The sequence below is a fragment of the Dromiciops gliroides genome, chromosome 6, assembly GCF_019393635.1.
Source record: "Dromiciops gliroides isolate mDroGli1 chromosome 6, mDroGli1.pri, whole genome shotgun sequence".
Lineage (NCBI taxonomy): Eukaryota > Metazoa > Chordata > Mammalia > Microbiotheria > Microbiotheriidae > Dromiciops > Dromiciops gliroides.
In genome coordinates this window covers 246019362-246047140 of record NC_057866.1, presented here as the reverse complement: position 1 = coordinate 246047140, position 27779 = coordinate 246019362, and the positions used below count along the sequence as shown (strand labels likewise).

Below are 27779 nucleotides of genomic sequence, written 5' to 3'. Positions count from 1 at the left end.
TGCTGAGATGGAACATAAGTCTAATGTAAGAGATTTAGGGATTGACTCAGGACGGGGAGATAGTTTCGTCGTTCTGTCCTCTTAGCCATTATCACAAGGGTTCCCTTTTTCACATGTGACTGACTCCAAGCAGATACCTGCCAACAATGGTGCAACAGTAATGTTAAAAGTAAATAAATAAATGAATGAATGAATGAATGAATGAATGAATGAATGAATGAATGAATGAAATTTTTTAAAGCCCAGTCAGACCCTTCTTTCTCTTAGCTGCTTGGGTCTGGTGGAGCAGTGAGTAGCACATGAAATCAAGAGACAGAGGATCTTGAGACATTCTGATTTCTGGGCTTACGTATGGCAGCCTTGAATTTGGTTGAAATATTTCTCTGGCCAAAGCAGTTTATGGGCCTTTGGGTTAAGTCTGCCAAGTGGGGCTGTTCTAAGAAACTTTTCAGAGAAGTTGAAGGGGATTCTGCTTTTGCTCCCTGGAAAACATCACATGGTCCTCCGAGAATGGAAATCTTCAGGGTAATTAGGTCTTAGCACTGAGAGAGTTCATTTGAAGCAGAGGGGTATGACCAGGGTACATTCGTTGTTTGTATATATGCGCATGTGAGTTTGTTTATTTAACTAATTGGGTCCCCTTTGGTTTTGTAGGGAGTCTTAATCATCCTGGGGCCTTTGGGAAAGCGACATTGTAAAAACTAAATGCTGTTTAGGGTTTGGGCTCTAGGAATATTTTCTAATACTCCAACTATGACAATTCAGAAAGTTGGGCTTCTTCCTTGAATAAATATTGAAATGGATGGTTGGATGGATGGATAAATAATTGAATGAATACGTAAATAGATGTTGGAAATATGAGAACCAAAGAACACCTCCACCAAAGCAAACGCCACAATCTTTCACATACTCCTTTTAAACACAGTTATGAGATTCTGTGCTTTTGTGATTCTCTCACATACTGAAATGCTCTTTTTCTAGTATCTTTAAGTATAAAGGAATTTGACTGCATTTTTAAAGGAGTCTTTGCTGTTTACAACCTTTTTTTTGTTTTTGTGATGCAATTGGGGTTAAGTGACTTGCCCAAGGTTTCACAGCTAGTAAGTGTCAAGTGTCTGAGGCCAGATTTGAATTCAAGTCCTCCTGACTCTAGGGCCAGTGCTGTTTACAACCTTTTAAACCTATGAGGTAATGCTGTACTATTGTGAGCATGGACTTTATTAATGGACAAGAGCATAGGAAATACTTTTAATACTTTTGGAAATTATTAATTTTAGGCTTGCTTATATTCAGACTTAAAACATGTTTTGGGAGATCAGAATGCTTAAAACTCCATTTCAAATTAATCTAATAAACTCTTATGAGAACTGTTTCCCCATTGCTAATTGTAGGTATGTAAAATTATAATGCCCAAAGGAAGGGAAAATTACACCTTATTTATGTGACATTTTGCGGGAATGAGTTATCTTGTTTTAGGAGATAGAACACTAAACTAAGTCAGGAAGACCTGAGTTCAAATCCCATCTAGAACATTGTATAACTCTGGGCAAGTCATTTCACTCTCAGCCTCAGTTTCTTCATCTGTAAAATGGCAGAAGCAATAGAATCTACCTCATGGGATTGTTGTAAGGATAAGATAAAATAGCATGTATAAAGTGCTTTGGAAATAGAAAAGTGTTATTTTGCTTACTCCACCTTGGTGATTTGCCAGAGAACAGAAGCAACAAAACTTTCTATTTTAGCCATTTTTATTGAACTTGCTAAAACTTATTATGGACTTCCCTGTATTACCAAACAAAGTGGCCATAATTTAATCTTTTCTTGATTACTGAGCACTGTTATAAGTAACTAGTTATTGGACTAATATAATAATGTCCTTGGAACCACTGAGATTTGTAGAGATCTAGTTTTAACTGGACACTGTTACCCCACTGACAACACAAATACACACACTCTCAAAGAACTCAACATGTGGCACTTTCCCTTTTTGATTCATTTTTAGAACCTATTTGACCTTTCATATTAATATGCTAGCAGTGCTCTACTAAATCATGAATTTCATTTGGGTTGACTGGAATATTAAATGCATATTTTGGTTTAAGGATAGAGACAAAAGCTCTGTATTACTAATGCATCTATCCAGAACTGTGCATATTCTTTTTCAACATGTTCTTTGATGTTTGAAGAGATGGCTCCTTTAAGAGCCTATATAAATTTCTATTACTCAGATAGAGAAACAGCATAATACTGAGTTTTGAGCTGAAGAAGGATGGATATTTCGAGACCTAACCCCACCACGTTGTCATGGAGTATAGAACCTGGACATCCTCTTTGGGATGTCTCAGGCACCTTTTTTTTTTTTTTATGAATGTAGAGGCAGCTGTATGTCATAAGGAGAATTGTTTTTGTTTTTGTTTTCTATTGGAGAGAATTGATTATTTGTGTTGCATTGTTACTAGCTAGGCATTTGCATACTAAGAAGAGGGAAGATGGAAAATAGGGCTTTTCTCTTACTAAGTAATCTCCACGCTATTATGAGAAAGACCTCTACTCATGTTACAGATATTATAAGTTCAAAATCAATAAAATAATTCATTCAAGTTTTTTTCTGCTAAAATGTGGGTCTTAACTGCACTTATGCTCTCAAGGACAAGGAAAAGGGTGTTCTTTTAAAAGTGAACATTTTAATTGATTAATTCCCTCTGCAGCCTAAATACTGGGAGAGGGTTTTGCACAGCTCGCTGAGTTTGTGTATTTGGAATACATATATAGTATGCCTTTCTGTGATTTCACGAATTATAATATTCTATATCTTGTTAACTCTGTATTTTATCTTTTTAACCTTTGTGTGCCTTAAAGGACCTAGTACAGGGTCAGAAAACACAAAGATAAATAGTAGGTATTTAACAAATAGTTGTGGTTCAGGGGAAAAGGCACTAAACTAAAAGAACGAGATGTGGATTCTAGACCTGATTCTGCCACTAAACAATCATGGCATAGTCAAGTCTCTTAAGCTCTTTGATGCCTCATCTGTCCTGCAATAGGGTTGTATTGCATGATTGCTGAAGTCCCATCTAGTACTAATATCCTCTGGTTCAACGGTACCCACAATTTGTTTATTATCGGGCTGATCTTTCTAAAATTATAGAATCTTGGAGCCAAAAAGGATATTTTTTTCTTATTTTCTACAATTTAGTATTTTTTTCCTCTTGGAAATTAATTTCCCTTTGATGACAGGGATTGCAGCCCGGCTTATACAAGTCTTACAGATCTTGCCTCATAAGTTCACCCTAGGGAGTCCAGCCAATATACTCATGATGTGGATAATAATAATAATAGTTATTATTATCATTAATAGTAACAAGTGTTAACTTTGGATAGTGATAAGATTTATAAAGCACTTTACATCAATTATCTTTCATAATTTCATCAGAGTTTCTGGGCAGATAGGGAGGAAAGATTAAATGAATTCATTGATTTTTCCAGTTCCTTTGAGTTTGATTAAATCATTTGGAGCACAGGAAATTTCAAATTATTGGTCAAAATGAGATTTGGAAAATAACTTTAGTTTTCAATTATCCATCCATCTTATGTTACCTTTTCATTGCTGTAGGTATGTGAGAGTTGATTTTGTATAAAACATGTCATGCATTTGGAGAAAAAGAAATATACAACATATTTCTTTCTGAATGTATTTTTATTTGTGTATATGTGTAATTGTCTATTTGTTGGAGGCTTAGAGACATCATACAACTTCTAATTTTATATCTGATAGAGGCATGTCTCATTCAACTAATTAACATGAAAATGAGTTCATACTAAGAGCAAAGATCAAGGAAGAGGTTTTCCTTATGAATTTTCTTGAACTTTTCTTGAAACATTTAAACTTTGAAAGGAACAGTGACAGGTCCATATTTTTGAAGCCATAGAAACATCTCAACATTTGCCTACCAGAGAATTTTAATTTGAAGGCATAGGAACAGAACCCCCACATTGTGCCCATTGGTGCCTCTCCCCTGGTCTGCAGGAATGCATGTGTGCTTCATCTAAACCAGGACCAGGAAGATGCAATGGACTGCCTGCTCAGTAATCAGAGGGGCTATGTTTTTCACCAAAATCAACAGGGTAAACATTACTGCAACACATGTGTTTCATTGCAACCTGCTGTTGTTAGCCTTCAGAGAATAGAGAGCACAGGGCAAGCCCTGGAGGGAATTACAGGCAAATGAAGGGATTTAGCTAGGGCTCAACTCCCCTGGAGCAGGTCTCTAAGGCAAGCAAATGTTTCAATCTTTGCCTCATTGTGGCACAAGGGGCAAGTATTCTCCACTGATCTATCAACCCCTAAGTACTTGTTAAACCCCTTCACTGCCCTGGTACTGTGCTAAGCATATAGTGAGAAGGGATTTATTTGTTTGTTTTTAAGGAAGTCTTAAAACTGAAAAGTGTTTTGATGGCTCAGGCCATCAGGTAAGTGACCTTATGTTGCCTCCAACACAGAAAGATAGTCGAGGCATTAATTTTATTTAATTTTATTTTCTCGGTGATCATTCTGAGAGGAGACATTCTATTAGGGAGGAAAAACAAATGCTGTAGGGGTTAACCACAGGGGACAATGCCAGATGGAGGCTGTGTGGGCTTGGAAGAATCCTGGTGCTGACTGATGAGCCTGAAAGTAAAAACTTGGGTGTGGAATTCCTATGTACTGACATGCATTAGGGACTATGGTATAACAGAACGAATATTATACTGTGGTGTGTGTGTGTGTGTGTGTGTGTGTGTGTGTGTGTGTGTGTGTGTTCCCTGCCCCCCCCTTCCCAATTTCTGACAATGTAGTGATTTGTGAGAATTGTATATTGTCAAAAGGAAGTTAAGGAGAGAAAAGATGGCAGGGAGATGACCTAGGCAGGGACTTGGTGATGTTTTTTGTTTGATTTCAGTAGTGAAGAGTTCAGCTGAAAGTTTGCAGCTCCCTGGGTACTTTCTCTGGTTAAGGCATAATTACTATGTTCAGAGGGACATGCTCATTAGGGAAATAAATTAAACTTGCCTGAAAATGTCTACCCTTGTTTGTTCCTTGGTTTGAATCCATTCCCAAGATGTAGCTCTCCAGAGAGAGGGCTCCCTAGTATCCATTTTACAAGAGAAAATTCTTTAAAAGTATATTTTTCAACCTTTTTTGGGGGGGTGGGGGTGGGGCAGTTAATTGAATTCAACAGAGTGGGCAGGGATTGGTGAATTTCCCTGAGTAAGGACTCCCATGCTCTCTAATGCACTGGAAATCTATTGGTAGGTGAGAACTCCAGGCAATGTTTGAGAAAAAAAATGAATTTATCTGGAATTAGAACAGTTTAGCTTCAGCCTGCTCTTTTATAAAAGGATGAGCTGACACCTTTGGTGTTTTGTATGTTGCCAGGTTTTACTGAAAGGATAGGAAAGTATTTTATATTTTGGTATATATTTATATACTCAATATAATGTACATGGCATAGAGGTGGAATGAAAAAAACAGAAGTAGAAAAGGTGAAAAAAAGAAAAGGTGTCTAGGTCTATAGCAAATAACACTAATTAAGTCTAATTAAGTTCTTCCCATATAATGTCAAGGCACTAGATGAATACTTTGTTGTTCAGTCATATCTGACTCTTCACGACCCCATTTGGGGTTTTCTTGGCAAAGATACTGGAGTGGTTTGATGTTCTTCTCCATCTCCTTCTCCAGCTCATTTGACAGATGAGGAAACTGAGACAAACAGGGTAAAGAGACTTGCCCAGGGTTGCACAGCTAATAAATGTCTGAGATCAGATTTGAAATCAGGTCTTCCTGAATCCAGGGCCAGTGCTCTATCCACTGACAACCTAGCTGCCCATATATATATATATATATATATAAATTTTAGTGAGGCAATTGGGGTTAAGTAACTTGCCCAGAGTCACACAGGTAGTAAGTTTCAAGTGTCTGAGGCCGAATTTGAATTCAGATCCTCCTGAATCCAGGGCTGTTGCTCTATCTATCCACTTCGCTACCCAGCTGCCCCTGCCCATATAATTAATTTCAAGCTCTTATTATTATTATAAAAATATGTAAATCTATAATTTGAATTAAAATTATTTTGAATTCAGATAACAAAAGAGAGCTATTATTGTTCTATGATAGGTCCCTCATTTCCTCTAATTAATCATTAATCACCTGCAGCTGGAACAATAATTCTTTTAATTACCTAGTGTCTGATCTTTAAAAACACATAAGCTGTTTATAGCTTATTTTAGGGTTAGAGCCAAAGTACTATGTACTCTATTATGTAAACCAAGGCGGGTAGGGTTGGGAGGGTGGGGAGATTCTTTTGGCTGATTCAGGATGAGCCCTTATTACTGCTTTTGTGAGGTTATGTAAAGGTGTAATAAACATTGTGTAATATGGCATTTGTATGTAAAATGCTTTGAGAAAGCCAAATGGAGAGTTGACTTTGCAAATCAGTTGGTCACTGTGGATGCCATGCCTTGTCCAGTACAATTGAAAATGTTTCCTCACTGAATTTGGTTCAAGGTTCACCTTGCTTTTTTGGATAATTGTGTGGCATGTATATTTTCAGATTCAGATAACACTAAAGGTGTTGACAGAAGGAAACAGCCACTTATCTGACTTTTCCGTATAGGTCTAGTACAAAGATTTTTTTAAAACCTTGTTAGAACTTGCACCCAGTTACAATAGATGCTACATACAATTTCGCCTGAACCTGTGTCCTACTGGGAAACTCAAAACTGTAATATTCATGAATACTTGTGAAATGTAAGAATATTGTCATTTGTCAGGCAATAATTAACATTTAGGGAAGATTTCAAACAAACAAATCTTTGGACTTGAAAAATAGAAATATAAGTAGACCCTAATGAATTTCCTGAGTTTCATACCTGAGATGGATCATTAGCCACCTTTTTTTCTTATATAAGAGGCTCAGGATTGGTCTGCATGTATACATGCAAGGTGCATCATTACACATTGGATAAGCAGGATTTTCTGATTTCATAGTGACCCTGAAAAAAAAAAAACAACAACAACTCCCAACTTCCCAATTAATTGAGTTCTGAAAGTCTGGAAGTCAGCTGCTTAAAATTCAGATTGGTCTTACTTTATAAAAGTGGGGATTATGTTTGTAGAAGGATCCATATGATTCAATAAGCATTTATTATTAAGTACTTTCAGTGTATGCTAGGCATTGTGCTAAAAACTGAGGAAAAAGTTAGATGCACACACATGCAAACATACATGTTTGAGCCTATTTATTGAAGAATGCATCTGAAATATCATAATTATAGTAACCAAGGATACTTTTAAATTTTATCAGAGGAATGAGATTTTTTCCCCCTTGGGATACTATAGAAACCTATTGAGATGGGATCTAACCCTGAGAGGAAGGTAGAATCCTCTTCCCATTGTCTCCTCTGTTGAGTAGTGGGAACCAAGATTGGAGCTGAGGCTTCAAAGCACTGGTGTAGGATCAATTCCCTTGGCCTGGGGCAGTTGATCCTAGCTTGAAGAACTGGGGGAAGCAATCTGGGGTGGAGGTGGTTGTGATTTTGGAAAATTAAAGGAGAGGATATGCATGGTATAGAAGATCTATGAATTGTGAGAAGATAAGGGAAGTTTTCTCTCCTATTTTTCTATTCCTACTTCTACTTCTAAATACTAGATAAATGAAATTTGGGTGAAGCAAAATGGAGGAGAAGAGCATTCACATAATGCTTCATACCTAATAATAGATCAAAAGCTACAATGCTATGATGGTGGGAGTTCTTAACCTGGACTCTGTGATCTTTAAAAAAAATATAAGTATTTTGATAATTGCATTTCAATTTAATTGCTTTCTTTTATCTTGTTTTATTCATAAAAAAAACAAACATTATTCTAAAAAATGGCCCATAGGACCCCATAACACTAAAAGCTCAAGAACCCTTGTACTATGAGACATTGTGGTTTTACACATTCAGATAGAATTAAAATGACAAAACTATTTTCCTCAGGTTCCATTGGACTTTACTTTTTTAAGGGTGATTTGTAATTCATAAGGATAGTATAGCCTATATAATTAAAAACATTGATGCAACAGTTAATGCATACGTTTTAAAATTTATTATTCCACTTCTTTTTTATATATTTCTTTAAGGGTTTTTTTTTATTACAAATCCATACATAATGAAGATAGTCCTAAAATTATTTTTTTTAAATAAAGACCCATGAATTAATTTAAGATTATAGAATTATAGAACCTTGGTCATGAAATGGAACTTTCAACCCCAAGATTTTAGTCAGGAAACTCAGGTCCAGCGAGTGACTCCCAAGGTCACACACTTAGCATAGCACATCTGAGAAGAAGTGACCAGGCACCCAGACACAGATAGGCCTTCAGCTAAGCAGCAAACAAGTTTATCTTATCATTGTTTTCTAGTCCTAGACTGCTGTACTTTTCACCAGCTGCCCTCAGGCAAATACTCATAACAACAGTAAAGTTCAAAGGGAGGAACTGTGTTTGAGTTTCTCTTATTTTCCCCCAGAGCACCTATCATGACTTGGAGAGAACAGGGATGAAGAGTAGGTGCTCATAAAAATACTTGCTGATTGTTTCAGATATATACAGGTCTATGGTCTATAGATAACTCCCCACAAGGATACATATGCAGAAACAGTGCCAAATGAAGGTGATAGTTTGACACTGATCTGGCTTAAATGGTGTCTGACCTACATAATGGAGTCAAGCTTTCAACTTGTGCGCTTGCTCTCTCTTTCTCTCTCTCTCTCTCTCTCTCTCTCTCTCTCTCTCTCTCTCTCTCTCTCTCTCTTTTTGCGGGGCAACAGGGGTTAAGTGACTTGCCCAGGGTCACATAGCTAGTGTCAAGTGTCTAAGGCCATATTTTCGAAATCAGGTCCTCCTGAATCCAGGGCTGGTGCTTTATCCACTACACCACCTAGCTGCCCCCAACATGTGCTTTCATAATGTTGATGGTGCATGGGAAGATGCTAATCATTCATAGCATGGGATAAAAGCTGCTCCTACAACAGTTTTCACTGGGGGTAGAAATACAGCTTTCAGAAGATTTGTATGAACTGATGCAGAGTGAAAGGAGCAGAAGGACCAGGAGAGCAATTTATATAATAACAAGAACAATAACATTGTAGAGACAAAAGACCTGAACTCTGACTTGCAATGTTTTGGTGTGCTATAATTTGTAGAATATGCTACATTTGTTTCCTCTTGGAGGAAGAAAAAAGTCAAACATTTATAGCTAACATTTTAAATAGAGCATTAATAAAGCCTTTTAAATTTTTTTTTTCATTTGCTCATTATAACAATTTTGTGAGGTAGGAGATATTATTCTCTTCACTTTACAGATGAGAAAACTAAGTCAAAGAAAGGTTAAGTAGTTTGCCCAAGTTCACACAACTACTAAGAGTCTGAGGAAGGACATGAACTTAGTCCTAACTGTAACACTCTTATCCATGACACCATATTTTTGTTTTTAGCTTTTAAAGCATTTCATAAGTGGGCCTCTTTCTATCTTTTAAATTCTTTATACCCAACTCTCCTCTACATACTCTTCAATCCATTGACACTGGCCTTCTTGAAGTTGTTTCCCAAGACATGATCTCTCAAATCGATGAATTTTTGTTGTCTGTGTCCACATTCGTGGAATTTTTGTTCTCTTCATCTCTGCTTTTTAGCCTCTCTGAATTTTGTTATGTCTTGACTAAAATCCTACCTTCTTCAAGAAGCCTTTCTTCCTAAGTCCTCCTTCATCTTAGTGCCTTTCTTTCCCCCAAGATTCTCTCCAATTTGTCCTGTAGCCATTTTGTTTGCCATTGATATATCATCTACTCTATTAGGCAATGACCTCCTTTTGGCTCTATATCCCCAAAACTTAGCACAGTATCTGCCCCATGGTAGGTACTTAAAAATTTCTAAGTGACTTGATTTACTTTGGGTGTAGCTAGAGACTAACTGACAAAACTCATCACAGTTTTTTGAGGGTTTTTTTGTGGAAATTGATCTCACATAATAGATGCTTAATAAAGATGTATTGATTGTCAAAGATAGAAGGGACCTTGGATGTCATGTAGTTTTACTCCCTCATTTTATAGTTGAAGTAACTGAAACAAGTGACTTGAATGAAGTCATCTTGACTTAGCAATGGAAATGAGAAACAAATCCAAGTATCCAGACTAATAGCCTCCTTTTTTTTTCTTTTTAAATTTTTTTGATCAAAAATCTACTTTCTCTCCCTTGTCCTCCAAACTATTGAAACAAAAAAACCCCAAAACTCTTGTAACAAATATGTATTGTCAAGCAAAACAAATTTCTAGTGTCAACCACGTCAAAAGAAAACACGTCTTATTCTGCACCGTGAATCATTTACTTGTCTGTCAAAAAGTAGGTAGCATGCCTCATCATGAGTCCTCTGGAAATCATAGATGGTTGTTTTGGACGGAGTTCAGGTCATTTGTCTTCACAATGTTATTGTTATTGTATTAATTGTTCTCTCGGTCCTTCTGCTCATTCCACTCTGCATCAGTTCATACAAGTCTTCCCAGGTTTCTCTTAAGCTGTCTCCATCACTTCCTTTGGCATACTTGTATTCTGTTACATTTATATTCCATTATTGCCCAGTCATTCCACAGCTGATAAAAACCCTTTTAGTTTCCAGGTCTTTGCTAATATAAAAATAGCTGCTCTGAATATTTTTGTAAATATGGACCTTGTTCCTCTGCCTTTTATCTTGGGAGTTTAGACTTGGTAGTGGTGTCCTTGAGTCAAAGGAACACCATGTCCTTTTTAGGACCTACTTCTAAATAGTTTTCAAGAATTTTCAGTTCCACCAGCCGTGCCTTATTATACCTATTTTCCCACAATCCTCATGCATTTACATTTTTTTCTTTTGGCCATCTTTACCATTCTAATGGGTGTGAAGTGGGACCTCACAGTTGCTTTAGTTTGCATTTCTCTAATACTGATTTGCATTGTTTTTTCATATAACTTGAAAGCTTGTATTTCTTCCTTAGAAAACTGCCTGCTGATATCCTTTCACCTTTCATCAGTTGGGGAACCCTAACCTACCATTTTTGATGTGGGGGTGGGGGAGTAGGAGGGAGGCAGCTGCAGGTGCAGGGGACCTCTAGACTCAAAATTAACAAATTTGATCCATTGTTCAATGTGAATATTAGTAGGGGAGTAAAGTGTTTTGTTTTGTTTCTTTATTATAGTCTCTGCTCTAGTGTGCAAGAACTATTCAGGCAGAGAGTAAGGCATCAGACCACAACATTATTTGGACCTATAGCCATCTGGGATATTTCTTACCATGATGCAGTTGAGATCTTGTGCCCCAAATTTGACCTATTCTGCCTTTTTTCTTCAACTGCAATGTTTTTGTTTTCCTCCATTTTTGTTTTTGGAGGGGATTTGGTTAAAGACATTAAATGTAAAGGGGTTTAAAGATATTTCACTGATTTAATCAATTCTTGAGAATTCAGAAGTAAATCCTAAAAAATATTTTCCCAACAAGCAATGCCCAAAGAAGAGATATGAGAAGTCTCCTCCCTGTCTTCCCTCTAATTCTTTTGGAGAGGTAGGGAGTCCATCATGGGTGTGGAAAATTGCATATATTTTCAAATTTGTTTAATGTACTGGTCAGTTTTACTGCTCCCTTTTTCTTTCTAGCTTTTTCTGTCATAGGGAGTGGCTCTGTGAGAGTGGGGTAGGTACACAGGAAAATTTAGGTCATGTGGAAATAAGATACCAATAGAATTTGCTGTTGTTGTTGATGTTTTTAAATAGCAAATGTTTTCTAAAAGATGCAGCCTATCATTGCTATTTGGAACCAGCCTGATATAATCACTGACAGCAATATCCTGAAGGAAAATTCGAAATCAAGGTGAACCTTTTAGACATGAGAGAACTTTTTCATAGCAGAGCCTCTCTTTCTTGGCTCAGATGTTTACATTTTTTCTCGGATTTTTGGCACAGGTCTGCCTGTAGGACACGGTGCATGTAGAAACACAAACAAACATGATCTTTGCACAGGTGGCTCCGCCTTTACTATCAAACACATGACCGTTAGCCCCAACTCTTGCAATGCCCCAGGTGCCTCTTCTATGTTAGCTGGCAGGATCTTAGGGTTTTGTCTTTGGCTGCCCATCCTGTTCCCTGCTGTTTTCTTCCATCTGCCCAACCGGAATTGGGCCCCATCTGATCAGTACCCTTATGATCCAACTGGAGAGAGTCCCCTCCGCTTGGCCTCTCTCCCACCTGGTATTCAGAGCCAATTCTAGGAGCCCAGAGCAGGTGGTGTTCCCTCAGCCAGTTACCTTAAGTAGTAGCAATTACTGGAAAGTGAAGGGTCTAGAGAGATGGGAGGAGCATCTGTTACTGCAGTGAATTTGGCCCTGAAAAGAGTCAAGGGACCAAAGGAAAGCTAATTCATACTGGGGATGCTTTCCCTGGGGTGCTCTCTCTTGTTGCCTCCCTCGCCTTATTGTTCCGATACTTGCTGATTTAATTCCTGTATCAGTCTTGAGCTGGAACTCAGAAAGTGGGTTGAGATGGGAACCTACAGTTTTTATCCATTACAAAGAAAAATAGCTTTTTCTTTACTCTTCATACATCTATACTTTTGACACATTTGTAGAATTATACTAGTGCTTCACGATTGTCGATTTCTTAAAACATCTGACTCTAATTGGTGTCCATAAGTAGATAGATATAGAAAGAGATATAGATATAGATGTATATGTATGTACGTACATATATATGCATATATACATATACACATTCATATATTCATATACATGCATATAGATATACATACACATATTCAAATATATACAATTATTTCACTCTGATAGGTTTCCTTTTCAGTCCTATGTATTTCATTTTATGCATTTTAAAATATTATTCTGAGAAAGGATCACCAGACTGCAGGGGGTAGGGCTGGTCCATGACACAATAAAGATTAAAAACTCCTTGTCTAAATGGTTCCCTTTCCTGTAAGTTTCATGCAATAGGTTCCATTATCTTTTCTTTTCCTTCCCCCTCTGCCACTCCTCCCTCCGCTCCTGAAAACAAACAAAAAATTACAGAACTCCTTTATCATATAAAGGGCAGCTAGTTGAACACATGGATAGAGCGCCAGGCCTGGAGTCATGAAGACTCCAGTCATTTTCCTGAGTTCAAATCTGGCCTCTGAGGTGATCCTGGGCAAGTCACTTAACCCTGTTTACCTCAATTTCCTCATCTCTAAAATGAGTTGGAGGAAATGGGAAATCACTCTAGTATCTTTACCACTGAGCTTTTTCTCCTTAGTTATTGCTAGGGCCTTTAGGTCTCATGTTCCTAGGTCTCCTTTCCCCGTATATACAACCTCCAGTCCTGTACCACATTACCTTAGGACCAGATGATCTTTTACTTTAAGACAGTGATGGTGACAGGGGCAGCTAGATGGCGCAGTGGATAGAGCACCGGCCCTGGAGTCAGGAGGACCTGAGTTCAAATCTGGCCTCAGACACTTAACACTTACTAGCTGTGTGACCCCGGGCAAGTCACTTAACCCCAATTGCCTCACCAAAAAAAAGACAGTGATGGTGACACTACTAGTACTACTACTGCTACTACTACTACTACTAGCTAGCATTTACAAAGTGATTTAAGGTTTACAAAACAGTTTACACATATTATCTCATTTGATAACTAGAAAACTGGACAAATTCCTTGTACTAATATGCTAATGCACTATAGAATTTCCTTCAGGCCCTCCATCTGCTTCTTAGGCCACACATGTACTTTGTGGCATTTGGAGACAATAAATGATTTTGGGGGGTATTTCTTATGCATCATTTTAACATATAAATTAAGTAAAAAACCCAGATGAGTTGCTTGTAAACTCTTGCTAGCAAATATGACTTTGGAGGCTTATGAGTTTAATTGGATTCTTCCAAAAGTTATCTTCTAAAAATATCACAATGAGGGGCTCTTCTCCCTTGTAAGGTTATGGGTCCCTCTACTGTAGTATAGAAAACTTTGGATTTATTATAGTTCAATAATCTTTTGGGGGTTAGCCTGGGAATTTAAGCATCATTGTTTCTATGCGAATATTCATTTTAGATGGAAGGAAAGAACTCTAAAAATAGCTTCTTCCCTCAGAGCAGAGCTGCCCCTAAAAATGAGCCGGAATTCCATTTGACTTTATTCCTTTGATTAAAAGGAATGATAGTGCATATGGAAGTATCTGGTGAAAGGCTAAAGAGAATAGGAGGTATATATAAGTAAAGATATACAGTGGCCATGGAAAATGACAGAGTGGAAAAAAAATATGTGTGTGTCAGGGTTGGTTCTGTGGGGATACTATGATCTTGGGCAAATATCTTTGTGCCTCAGTTTCTTCATATGTAAAATTTTGGTGACTGGTCTTCCGGTGATCCTGAAGTAGGCTAAGTTTGCTAACAGAGGTCCATTCCCTTTAGTTGGGTGCTCTCCTTCTATTTCCCCTTTCTGTTCTCTCTCCTAAGTATCCCTTGATTTTGGCCTCAAAGTTCTATTCTCTGCTGTCATCCACTCTGTCCTGGGGCACTAGCTCTTATTCATAGGTGTTAATGGGAAAGTATCCCTGACCTGGTATTTGTATTTCAGAGACAATGACTTAACTGAAATGCATGACTGATGGCAGGTACTTGGCAAGCTTGCAGCTCCACCTTTGCCTAGGGCTGGCCCTGGGTGGAGGTGTTGAGAAGGGCTTCCTCCTGCCCGGATTAGGCGGAGTCAAGGGGAACAGCATGCTATTGTGTTCCCACTTTGGGTCCAGCAGTGAAGGGGAATGAGGCATGGACTGGATGAATAAGAATTATAGATCTGCCTGCAATGACCTAACTGGTACTGATAGACTAGGTGGGCAGCTTTGATAGATAACCCTTGATCCTAGTCTAAAATGCTGAGGAATTTGTTTATTTTTGATGCTTTTGCTTATAGGTTGGACATGAGGCTTTTGATGCTAAAGGATCTGACCCTTTCTCTTTCAGCTGTCCCTTTTCCTCCAAGTCATCGGCTCACAGCAAAGGAAGTGTTTGATAATGATGGGAAACCTCGGGTGGATATCTTAAAGGCACATCTCATGAAGGAGGGACGGCTGGAAGAAAGTGTTGCTTTGAGAATAATAACAGAGGGTGCTTCAATTCTTCGACAGGAAAAAAATTTACTGGACATCGATGCTCCAGTCACAGGTAAATCCCACAGACATAGCCCTGCCCACTATACATTCATGACTTATACATGAAATGACAAAGATGGGTCTCCTACGGCCTTCCTATGTATTATAAAATGCTATTCATCTTATTGTGACTTGGTGGTTGTATTAACATTAAAATTGACCAAGGAGGGGGAGGGGGAGTGAAATGTCATTTTAAGTATAAAACAACAATGTAGAAAAATACAGAACTGTTATTATTTTTTGTCATTTCATGTCTGTAAAATCATGCCATTGTTTCAGTGATATTTAAACTGTAGTGTGGTATTATTCCAAGGAAGTAATTCTCCAAGAGAGTATTTTTTTCCCCAATCATTGGAATAGCTGTTTATTAGTGAAGAGAATCAATGGCCCAAGAAAATAAAAGACGGCTACGAGGAAATCTCAGAGGCACAATGGTCACAGTGAAGCAACCCATGGGTGTTAACTTTCCACAAAATATGACTATTCCATTGCTTGTGTGTGTGGGGGGGGGGTGAGAGAATTTGTGACAATCTCTATGCATATGTTTGTTTGTCTTTTGGATGTGTGGGTTTGTTCTTTAACAGAGTTTGCATCATTATAACTTCCTTGAGAAACATCATGGTAGGGTATAAAGAGATGGTCTTGAAGTCAGTAAGATCCTCTTCCTCTGCATGTATTGATGGTGTGGCCCCCTGGGAATAAATATCACTTAGCTTGTCATTCTAAGAAAGCCTCTAAGACTTAAGTTGTGGAGGAAGTGTTGACCTACATGAGTAGAAGTGGTTTTATCACTTGAGATCTCTCTGTGCCAATGATGTCAACATATCCAATCCCTGCTTTTAGAACCCTCCTCTATATAATATATATATACATACACATACATATGTATATGTACATGTATATACATGAATATGTATATATCTATATATCTATGACTACACACACTTACACACATACACACATATGTGTGTGTGTATATATATATATATATATATATATATATATTCATTAACAGCTGTTATTAGCATATGAAACCAACTGGTGGCCAACATGTGTTTTTGTTCCGACCCTTCTAAAGTTACTAAACTTGCTGATTGGCATGTTTAACATACAAGAAAATCTTTATTTTACCTTTCTGATCGAGTAACTAAAATGTTGAGAAGTAAATTTTGGTAACACCTAAACAGAAAGAAAGTAACAGTCTCTAAGGTATTTTGTCTATAAGGGTTTTCTTCATTGCTGAAACTAGATCTCTACAATGGTTTATTTGGCATGGCTCAATTCTGGTTCCCCATCTTCTCTGACTATTCCTTCTCAGTGGCATTGACTAGTGACTCCTCTTCTTACATACCCCCATCCCCCAAAGTATGGGATTCTCCTGTCGTTCTTTCCTCTTCCTTCTTCAAATGAGATAACATTTAGGTGTAAAGCACTTAACACTACACCTGGTGCTTAATAAATATTTGTTCCTCTCCAGTTGTTCCCTGTTATCTTCTTTCTCTAAGTTCTCTCTCTTGACAATTTCATCCATTTCCTTGACTTCAATTATCACCTTTTCCAGGCTGACTCCTCAATCTGTATTTCAGCTCTCAAACTCTCACCAAGACCCAGTCTCATACTTCCAAGCACTTACTGATCTCCTAACCAAATGTCATGACAGTGCCACAAACTCATTTTATCCAAAATGAAACTCATCTTCCTCCGTATCTCACTCCATTATTTCTGTAGATGATACTACCAATCTCTTTGGTTAGCTGCCAGGTCTTTCTATTTTAGTTTGGTTTGGGCTTTGTTTTTCACTGTTGCAGTTTCACTCCTAGCCGTGCTTTGTAGTCTCTCAGTCACCACCCTTGCTCAAGCCCTCATTATCTCTTGCTCAGACTATTGTAAAAGCCTCCTAACCTGTTTCTCAGCTTTAAATGTTTTCCCTTTTCAATTCATCCTTCATATTGTTGCCAAAGAAATCTTTAAAATTATATATACTTATATACTTATGAATAGTTAATTACTATTACTAAAAATTGTTATTAACAATAATCATCACATTATATGCATATATAAAAACTTTAAAGCACTACATAAATGTCAGTTGTTATTGTTATAATGTGGATTCTTATCGTCTGCCAAGTAGAATATGAATTCCTTCATTTCCCTCATCTGGTTCTGATCAATTTTACCAACCTTATTTTATTTTGTTCCCCTTCTTACCTTCTAGACTCCAATCAGACTTTTGACTGGTTTCTGATTCTGTCCTTCACTCTTCCCCTACATTTCTACCTGTTGAAATCAATTTCATCCTTCAACACCCAGTTCAGGTATCACCTCCTCCATGAATTCAGAGCACTTAGAAGGAGACAGAACCTTAGAAATCAGTCCTCCATTTTATTTAATCTTCATTTTCGGGGAAATTGACATGGAGAGAAGTTCCATAGTAAATAAGAGATCTGAAATTGGAACCCAGACAAATCTGCTTCAAAATCCAATGATTATTGCTATCTCTTCCAAGAGTCCACCTCTCCCCCACTACTAGAGGTGATTTCTCCTTCTTGAATCTCTGGCACTGTTATTTTTCTCACATCTCTTATATACTTATTCGTATTGTAGTCAACAAATGGACAAGCATTTATTAAGCACCTGCTCTGTGCTGGGTGGCATGCTAAACACTGGGAATACAAAGAAAAGCAAAAGAGAATATTTTGATGTATAGTAGTATTATTATTGTACTTGCATATTCTCTGTTATAAGTATGTAATTTTCTTCAAGGAAATCACTTTGTCATTTTTTTGTTGTTGCATTCCTTTTCCATAATTGGATGTTGTTCATAGTAGGCCCTGTAAATATTTATTGTCTTGAATTAAATTGACCTCTCTTTATGTCTAAATATTCTTCTAGTGGAATCTATAAAGCTGTTCTAAGGGAGATAGCTTTCCTTGAAGCTAGGTGGCTCAGTGGATAGAACAATAGCCCTTAAACCAGGAAGGCTTGAGTTCAAATCTAACTTCAGATACTATCTATGTGACCCTCACCATGACATTTAATTTCAGCCTTGGCTGCCTATCTCTAAAAGACAGATGATAAAAGCACCTCCTCCCCAGAGTTTTTGTGAGAATTAAACATGCTGCTATTGTTGAAGCACTTGTAAAACTCTCAAGTGCTATATGGGTGCTAGCTTTTGTTGGTGTCATTACAGTGGCATTATTAAAGTGCTATTTCTGAGGGGCAGCTAGGTGGCGCTATAGTGGATAAAGCACTGGCCCTGGATTCAGGAGGACCTGAGTTCAAATCCAGACTCAGACACATGACACTTACTAGCTGTGTGACCCTGGGCAAGTCACTTAACTCCAATTGCCTCACCAAAATAATAATAATAATAATAATAATAAATGCTATTTCTGTAATGGTCAAATTACTGTCAAAACTTTACTGGTTCACTATATAGACAAGCATTTATTAAGCACCTGCTATGTTCTGGGTGGCATGCTAAACACTGGGAATACAAAGAAAAGCAAAAGAGAATATTTTGATGTATAGTAGTAGTATTATTGTACTTGCATATTCTCTGTTATAAGTATGTAATTTTCTTCAAGAAAATCACTGTCATTTTTTTGTTGTTGCATTCCTTTTCCATAATTGGATGAGTTATGACAGTGATTATATATATTTACTGATTCACCTATATAAAAGGAAGAAACACGAATTATTATTCTCACCTCTATCCCACAAGGATATTGGAAGAATATAATGTAATAATTTATGAAAAATTCTTTTAAATTCATGTGAGAGAATTAAAAAAACACACAAATATTATTGTATAATATAACAGCAACAAAATCCACTCTCAGATAGTGCCTATAAATTCATTTTTTTCCTCACATTAATATCACTTTTTAAAGGGAGTCTGTTATGTATCAAGTAGATTTATACTTGCCTTAATAATCTTATCTGATAATAGAAGTCAATATAAATCCGTTTGGGAATTGCTTCTCAATCTTGGCTGTTACCTTTTTTTTTTTTCCTTTTAACTATCCAGGATTCATGTCCAATGCTAATTCTGTATATATTGATATTCTGATACTAGATAGTAAGAGAGGGAGGCACTGGACCTGTAATTTCATCGAGATAAAGAGCTCCCAAATAAGGAAAATATCTTTGTAAATGTAGGACAGCAGGTACTTTTATAGCAACCTACCCAGGGTCACACAACAAGGATGTAACCAAGGTTGTTGGCCTTGAACCCATTTTTTGCTGGCTCTGCAACCAGCTTTCTGTCTATTGAATACTATGCCACAAAGTATCAATAAAATGTATGATAATAAAGAGCATACATAAAATAATTTTTTAAAATGATTCACCAGGTGTACCAGCTAGATCATTCCTTTTTTATGACTAGCCTTATACTACCATAGAATGTTGCCTGTTAGAACCAGAAGGGACTTAAAGATCGTGCCATCCAACCCCTGTTCTCCCCTTATAGAAGAAAAAACAAGGCCTAGAAAAGGTGTGATTTACCAAAAGTCAAACAAGTAATAAGTAAGAGTTGAGGTCTTATCCTATCATTTATTTATTTATTCATTCATCCATTCATTTATCTATTTATTTAGTGTTCTGACATTAAAGAACAGATAGAGACTGTGCTTTGGAAGACCATCAGATTCAAACCTGGAGTAGAAAACACTTCCAGAGATACTAGACTGAAAACATTCTGAAGAAAATTTGTTGTCTTTGCACTTCTCAAAGACAAAAAAACCTATTATTCAGAGAAAAAAAGTCTTATGGTAGGAACAAAGGAACTTCAAGAAGTGATGTCCTAGGGCAGCTAGGTGGTGCAGTGAATAGAGCACCAGCCCTGGAGTCAGGAGTACCTGAGTTCAAATCTGACCCCAGACACTTAACACTTACTAGCTGTGTGACCTTGGGCAAGTCACTTAACCCCAATTGCCTCACTAAAAAAAAAAAAAAAAAAAGAAGTGATGTCCTGGTCAGCTAAGGGCTAATGGAGCACCTGATGCATGGGTTCCCCTGTACAAAAAAACAAAACAAAACAAAACAAAAAGATACTAGCCCCTCACTCATTTACAGATTTAAGGGTCTACAGAACATTCTTAGGTAGCTTGTTCTTCCATCCTGTTCTGATGACAAACCGTTGGGTGTGTTTTAGATGGGATTCTCATTCAGCTCTGGGTCACACTAGATCGCTTTTGAAGTGCATTCTATCATTCTGAGGTTTTTTTGGAAAGGGTGGGAAAGAAGTTTCCAGGGTGGGAAATCCCTCCATCTACACAGATTGTAACACATGTGAAACATTTATTAAGTTTTAAGGAATTGTCTGAAGTGTATAGAGTTTAAGTGATTTATCTAGGTATTCAGTTGTTTTTTAGTTATATCTGAGTCTTCGTGACCCCATTTAGGGTTTTCTTGGCAAAGATACTGGAGTTGTTTGCCTGTTCCTTCTCCACCTCATTTTACAGATGAATAAACTGATGCCAACAGGGTGAAGTGACCTGCTCAGGATCACACAGTTAGTGTCTGAGGCTGGACGATGAATTTTCCTGACTCCAGGCCCAGCATTCTATCCACTGCTAAGTGGACATGACACTCTTAAGTGTATCAAAGACAGGCAGACTTTGAACCCATAAATCTCCTTTTGAGCCCAGATATCTAGTACTGTTTCTATCCTAGCAGTCTCATAGCTACAGATGAATAGAAGGAGAAAAAATTGCATTGGAAATCAGACCCGGAATTATAGCCAACTCTCTTGAAATAAAATTGCTTATTTTTACCTAGGAGTAACCATAAGAATCATTGTAATGTAGAGCACATACACTGGAAATATAATCTAAAAAACAAAAACCTTTTTTTTTTTTTTTACCACATCTACTGTTATTATTCTCAAAAAGGTCAGATCTCTAAGTAGCCTCAAGTAGCTTTTATTACAATCCTTTTTTTCTTTTCCTTTTCTTTTCTGAGAGCGTGAGGGCGGACGTAATTGTGGTTAAAGATAAAGAAGGAAAAAGTGTATTCATTGCCTCAGGGTCAAAGAGGAATTCACCCCTTGCTTTGCATCCCTGCATAAATTAGAAACTGTTCTACCCTATGAATGTCCCTCTAAGGTGGAAAAAAAGAGAATCAGTAAAAAACTATCATTTTTATTACTTTCTTCAGCTTACAAAGTATTATGCTATTTGTGTCTAATTTGGATTTTTTTTCTATCTGATACATATGACTCAAGAATGTAAAGCTTATTAAAAACATAAAGAATAAAATTAATTTTTTGAAAAATTAAAAAAAAATCCCTAACAAGCAAACAAGCCAGGAATGCTGCTGAGATACATAAGAATGAGTTTAGCATATGGTAGCCATGAGAAAACCCTCCCATTATAAACTCAGCATGGGTCAGGACCATATCAGTATGCCACCTCCAGTCCAGAGAGCCACTCCTTAAGAAGCAGGGGAGAAATTGGCAGGAGGTTCCCAAGGTGATACTGAAATGGTTGGAAAATAGAACATGAGTAGAAAGGTTATAGAAATGAGGATTATTTAACTTGAGTAGAGACGGCCTTTGGAAGGTTAATGTGGATTGGTTTTTAACAGTCTTCTAGGCAATTAGGCAGTTCCCCTTGGATGGGTGAACAGGTTCCAACACAGGCTCTCATTGAGAAAGCCTATATAGCATTTGAAAAAAAAATCAAATGCCATATGTATATAGAGGCATGATGGCAAAGGTCAATGGCGTCATGGACCCCCTATAGACCTCATATTGACTTAGAAAATTACATATCAATATTATCTATGTTTTAATATATTTTTGTTTATTTGTGAAATATTTTCTGATTACATTTTTATTTTTTTTTGGTAAGGCAATGAGGGTTAAGTGACTTGCCCACGGTCACACAGCTAGTAAGTGTCAAGTGTCAGAGGCCAGATTTGAACTCAGGTCCTCCTGAATCCAAGGCTGGTGCTTTATCCACTGCGCCACCTAGCTGCCCCCCCCCATTACATTTTAATCTGGTTTGGGTTGCACTTGATAGTGTTGTGGGCTGTAGCCCGATAGTTTGATTTTTTTTTTAATTAGTTTTCTTTTCTGACACATCTGGCATAGTATATGTGGAAAGTTGCCCTCTAAGCCAGTAAGATCCAGTTTTAGTCTCTCTTCTAACACTATATGACCTTGGACAAACCAATTAATTTCTAGGTGCTCTAGACCAAAGCTTCTTAAACTGTGGGTTATGACCCCATATGGGGTCACGTAACTGAATGTGAGGGTTGCAAAAAAAAATTGACAACAGTAAAAGGTTATAGATATCAATTTTATATGCCTGTATTCTCAGGGTTGTGTAAAAATTTCTCTGGAGAAAAGGGTTCGCGAGTTGAAAAAGTTTAAGAAGCCTGGTCTAAGTAACTTTCAAAGAAAAGGTGCCAACCTGCATTGGTACAGGAAGTTTCTTCACCCAGGAGTTCCTTGAAATCACCATTCCAGATCCTATCCCTCACTCCTTACCCCTATGTACTATAAATTACTATGCACATATTATACATCTTTCCCCTCATGTTATTATTATTATAATCTGCTTATTATCCCCATTTTAAAGATGAGGAAACTGAGGCAAACAATATATTACTTGCTCAGAGTCACATGGCTAATAAGTGCGGTAGGTACAGTGCTTTATCTACTGTTCCACATAGCTGTGTTTCATTGGACAATCCCTACTCTCACTAATCATGGGGATTGTCTCTAAGGCAACCCTATCTATTCATATACCCCAACATATCTCCTCTCGTTCCGCCCCCGCCCCCACTTCTGCTGTATAAACTATGGAACCGCCCCTTTTCTCAGCCAAGCTTTGGTCTCTTAAAGCGGTTGTAATCTATGTGCTGCGTGCCAATAGCTAGCTGTAGCTACAGAGCTGTCATTGGGAAAGACGCAATATCCATTCCTGGGTAGTGCACATTGAGTAAAAGCCCTACCTTCACCCTGTTCATTGTTTATGACTTGGGGTAGATTGCAAATCTCATCACTTTATCTTTCCCATAATCCCTCCATTGATACTGCTTATTAGTGAAGGGTAACCCAATTCTTCTAGTCATCCAGCTTCAATTCCTCACTGTTCTTCACCCTGCCCATGCAATCAGTTGGCACATTGTGTTGATTGTACCTTCCCTTCTTTCCCTTCCATTATCTTCTCAGTACTCACATGGCCATTGCCTTCTTGCAGGCCCTCAGAACCATAGGTTTTTGCAGTAGCTCCATAGCCAGTCAGGTCACCAGTGCCCCAGGTGGATTGTTGTTGTTGTTGTTGAGTTGTTCAGCCGTGTTTGACTGTGACCAAGTCCATGGGGTTTTCTTGGCAGAGATACTGGAGTGGACTGCCATTTCCTTCTCCAGATGGATGACAATCTGCATTGTTGGAAGGAATACTCTTACCATTTAGATGAGAGATCCATTTGAGCATTTGAACATTCCTAAAATGTCTTCCTTCAAGCAATTAATACTGAAGCATTCTGATACTTAGAGTAAAAAGTTGAAGCGGCTTTAAGTGGAGGCTACGTTCTTTGTTTCTGAGAGAGAGAGACAAAGACAGAGAGAGAGACAGACAGACAGACAGAGACAGAAAGACAGAGACAGTGACACAGAAACAGAGAGACAGAGACAGAGAGAGAAAGAGACAGAGAGACAGAGACAGAGAGACAGACAGAGAGGGACAGAGAGACAGACAGAGAGGGAAAGAGAGAAACAGAGAGAGACAGAGACAGAGAGAGGCAGAGAGACAGAGAAACAGAGACAAAGAGACAGAGACAGACACACAAAGACAGAGACAGAGGCAGACAGAGACAGGAAGAAGCAGAGGCAGAAACAGAGACAAAAAGAAAGAGAAACAAGTAGATCCAAAATGAATTCGAAGGTAGTTTTAAGACTTAGTAATTTCTTTCTTCCACATTTCATTTTGGGATTAAGCATATTTTGTTGAACACCAGCTCACTGCCAGTGTCTCCCTAGTAGATTTGAAGGTATGTCAGGAGATTATGCATGCCACCTCAATTCTTACGGGAATTTAGGGGAAAATGGAGGTGAAAAGGATGGGCCAATGTTGTGGGATTAGAGGATTCGGTGCTAGGGTGCTAGCCAGTTTACTTCATGGAGACAAGCATGTTTTATTCAGAGAAGTATTTGAAGGCAATTGTGGGGTCTATTTTAAGGGAGATGGAAGACAGAAAATAAAATAAGAAAGGAAAAATATATCTATCTTTTTTAAACCTTTGCCCCCTTGATTTTATTTTTGGAGGTGAGTTTGAGGAAATCTATGTGAGGGGACAACATATAATATGCAAATAGGGTATGTGAACATACTTTGTCTGCCTCTGTTCCTGTGTGCATGTGCTTATGTCCCTGCATCTGGACAAATCTTGAACAGAACAGTAAGCAAAATAACCTTTCTTGATCTGCTGAATAGCTAGAGTCCCAGACAGTCAGGGATGATGGCCATCACAAGCCAGATGTCTGCTGCTGTTCCCATTCTTTTACATAAGTTTTTATCCCTATTGCTTACCCGGTGAAACAGATGAAATCCTAGTCTGATAATATCTCTAAATATAAACTGACTTCTAGCCTTGAACCCATCCAAACATTGGGATTGATCACTTAGGCTACAATCAGTTTTTAAAAATCATTTGTTCGGGGGCAGCTAGGTGGCGCAGTGGATAAAGCACCAACCCTGGATTCAGGAGGACCTGAGTTCAAATCCAACCTCAGACACGACACTTACTAGCTGTATGACCCTGGGCAAGTCACTTAACCCTCATTGCCCTGCAAAAAACCCCAAAAAACAAAAATAAAAATCATTTATTCCTGTTGTGTTTTGGCCATTAAGTGCTCCTATAGATTTCAAAGGTTAGATAAGATTCATGTCTTTATAGATGCCTATAGTATATAATAATCTCTGATAGATTCATTAAGGGGCTATAAGCCAAAATACTCTATGACGCCCAAGGGGTTGTATGAGGAAGAAGATCTGAGAAGATAACATTTAAAATGGGCATTTCAAAGGGTGGGTAAGAATTTGACATGCAAAGAAGCAAACAAAAGACATTCAGTAATGGAATCAGAGGGAGCAAAGGTAAGGAAACTAGAAAGCATTGGTGGTCTTCATGAGTACAGAGATCAGCCCAGTTAGGCAAGAAGATAGAAGGGGAGTAACATTATGTAAAGTTGGAAAGGTAGGGAAGTCACAAGTGTTGTTTTTTGGGTTTTTTTTTTGGGGGGGGTCTTAACTACCAGGCAAAAGTGTTGGAAGCAGACTCAATAAATGACAAAGAAATATTTGGGGCAGAGAAGTGACATGACTCTGTGTTTAAGCAATTATGAAAATATCATTCTTAAGTATTCCATGGGCTAATTAACAATAGTAGAAGTAATTTAATGAAGTAATTTTCAGGGCAGCTAGGTGGTACAGTGGATAAAGCACTGGCCTTGGATTCAGGAGGACCTGAGTTCAAATCTGACTTCAGACACTTGACACTTGCTTGCTGTGTGACCCCGGGCAAGTCACTTAACCCCCATTGCTCCGCAAAAAAAAAAAAAAAAAAGTAATTTTCAATCTAAAAAGAGATTTAGAGTTATAAGGATCTTAGAGTACATCAGGTCCAACCTCCTCATTTTATATTTGGGGAAACTGAGCCCAGGGTCACACAGCTTGTAATTGTCAGACACAATTTGACTCCACCACCAGCACTTTATCTACTGAACCTCCCTCTAGTACTTCCAGATAATACAATTTCCTATAGTACAGATGTTTTTAAATTCCATATATATAGAAATATATTATATATCTATATATTTATTTATTTATTTTAAGTTTCGGGATACATTTGTTCAACTTCCACTTTAAGTCTCTGATTAGGGTTTATTTATTTTCATCAGTAGCTTTTAAAGAATTTTTCATTAAGTTCTCGAGAGTGTTGCTTTTCAACAGTAGACCTTGAAGTTTATCTATTGTCTGTGCATCTTTTCCCTTTCCTGGCCTTTCATCGCACAGAATGCTCCTCTCGGATTTTTGAAGCAGAGCCAATGGCATCCACAGTTTGTTTCTGATCAATGTTATTCACAAAGTCAGCTTCGGCTGGTCTCCATGCTGAGTGGACATATCCCCATCAGCTGGGCAAACTGCTAATCTCCACAATTTGTCTGTTTCCTGAAGCAGGGGATTTGTCCCTGGTAGAGCACAGGATTCCCTCCTAGGCCAATGCCTGCCATTTAGCATGCCTTGTCGTTGCCAGGAGAACCCTCTGGCTTTGTTCCTGGATCCAAGAGTGGACTTGTGGCCAAGTTTAAGGTCATGGCATCCCTTCCCTTAAGGCAGCTGACGTCAATTAGGAGAATTCCCCCGGCCTGTTCTCTTGGGAGAGTTAAGTGGGGCTAAGAATGCTGAAAATTCTGGGACCAAAAAGAATACCCTTTGCTTTTCTCCTCTTATCTTCTGTCACAGAGAAGGGTAGGGTCTGGCAATATGTGGAGGCAAAATATATCCTGGAAGCCATTTTGCCCATCTGTGACCTCATTGTGTAAACCTGTAATGCCTGGCCCCCAGCCAGGTATCTATTTTAGTGTCTGTTCTACTCCTAGCTCCATTATATTATGGAAGAGTGGAGGAAGGCAGAGCTGCTTTCTTCCATCCTGGGTGATATCATCAAATCCTTCCTCTGCCATCTCTGCCCCTCCCACTTCTGGCCTTTGGCTTAAAAAAAAAAAAAAGATAGATCACTTCACAGAGAGCTAGGGCATATGGTTCCATTCTCAGGTTGACCCCTGACCTACTCTTCAGTCGTTTTCACCTTCCTGAGGCCTCTATTATTCTCTGAGAGGGACAAAACCATAAGCCTATATTCTCTCCTTTTGATTTCAGAAATTAATCATTAAAGCACATCTTTGCCACACATTTTCATTTTACATAAAGGAAATTCCTGGAGTAATTGTTTACTAAAGTTGTTTTCATTATTAGTGATACATATCTAACTTTTTGCACTTGAAATGGTTAGGAAAATTATTATTATTAATAAACAAGCTTGGTAAACAATTGTCAACCTAATTAAATATTATATTAAGTAGCAAAATTGATGGACATGTAATAGCTATAATAACTTTTAAGTTATTCCATTTTCACACTTAGCCAAAATTTAGTTTAGCAAATTTATTATGAACTTGATGTTGTTCAATAGGGTCCAATTTTTTGGCACCCCATCTACTGTCCATGGAGTTTTCTTGGCAAGTCTACTGGAGTGGTTTACCATTTCCTTCTCTAGTAGATTAAGGCAAACAGATGAAGTGACTTGCCCAGGGTCACACAGCTAGGAAGTATCTGAGCCTGGATTTGACCTCAGGTCTAGAATCAACAAAGTTAAACAAAAATTTAACATGCTTAATAGAGGCAGCTGGCCTAATGGATAGAGAAAAGTCCTCATAGTAGGGAAGACCTGGGTCTCAAGCCCTGCCTATGATAATCTATCAGTGTGCCTTGAAGCAAGTCACTAGATCTCTCTAAGAT

At 37.9% G+C, this 27779-nt stretch overlaps 1 protein-coding gene across 2 annotated transcripts in view; it reads left to right on the top strand.

Annotated features, from left to right (window-relative positions):
• PPP3CA (protein phosphatase 3 catalytic subunit alpha) overlaps positions 1 to 27779 on the top strand; it is a 400754-nt gene that overhangs the window by 179487 nt on the left and 193488 nt on the right. For both annotated transcript variants that reach the window (XM_043970719.1, XM_043970718.1), the window contains exon 2: positions 15056 to 15256. In XM_043970719.1, the coding sequence (XP_043826654.1) occupies positions 15056 to 15256 (201 nt within the window). The remainder of the gene's footprint in view (positions 1 to 15055; positions 15257 to 27779) is intronic.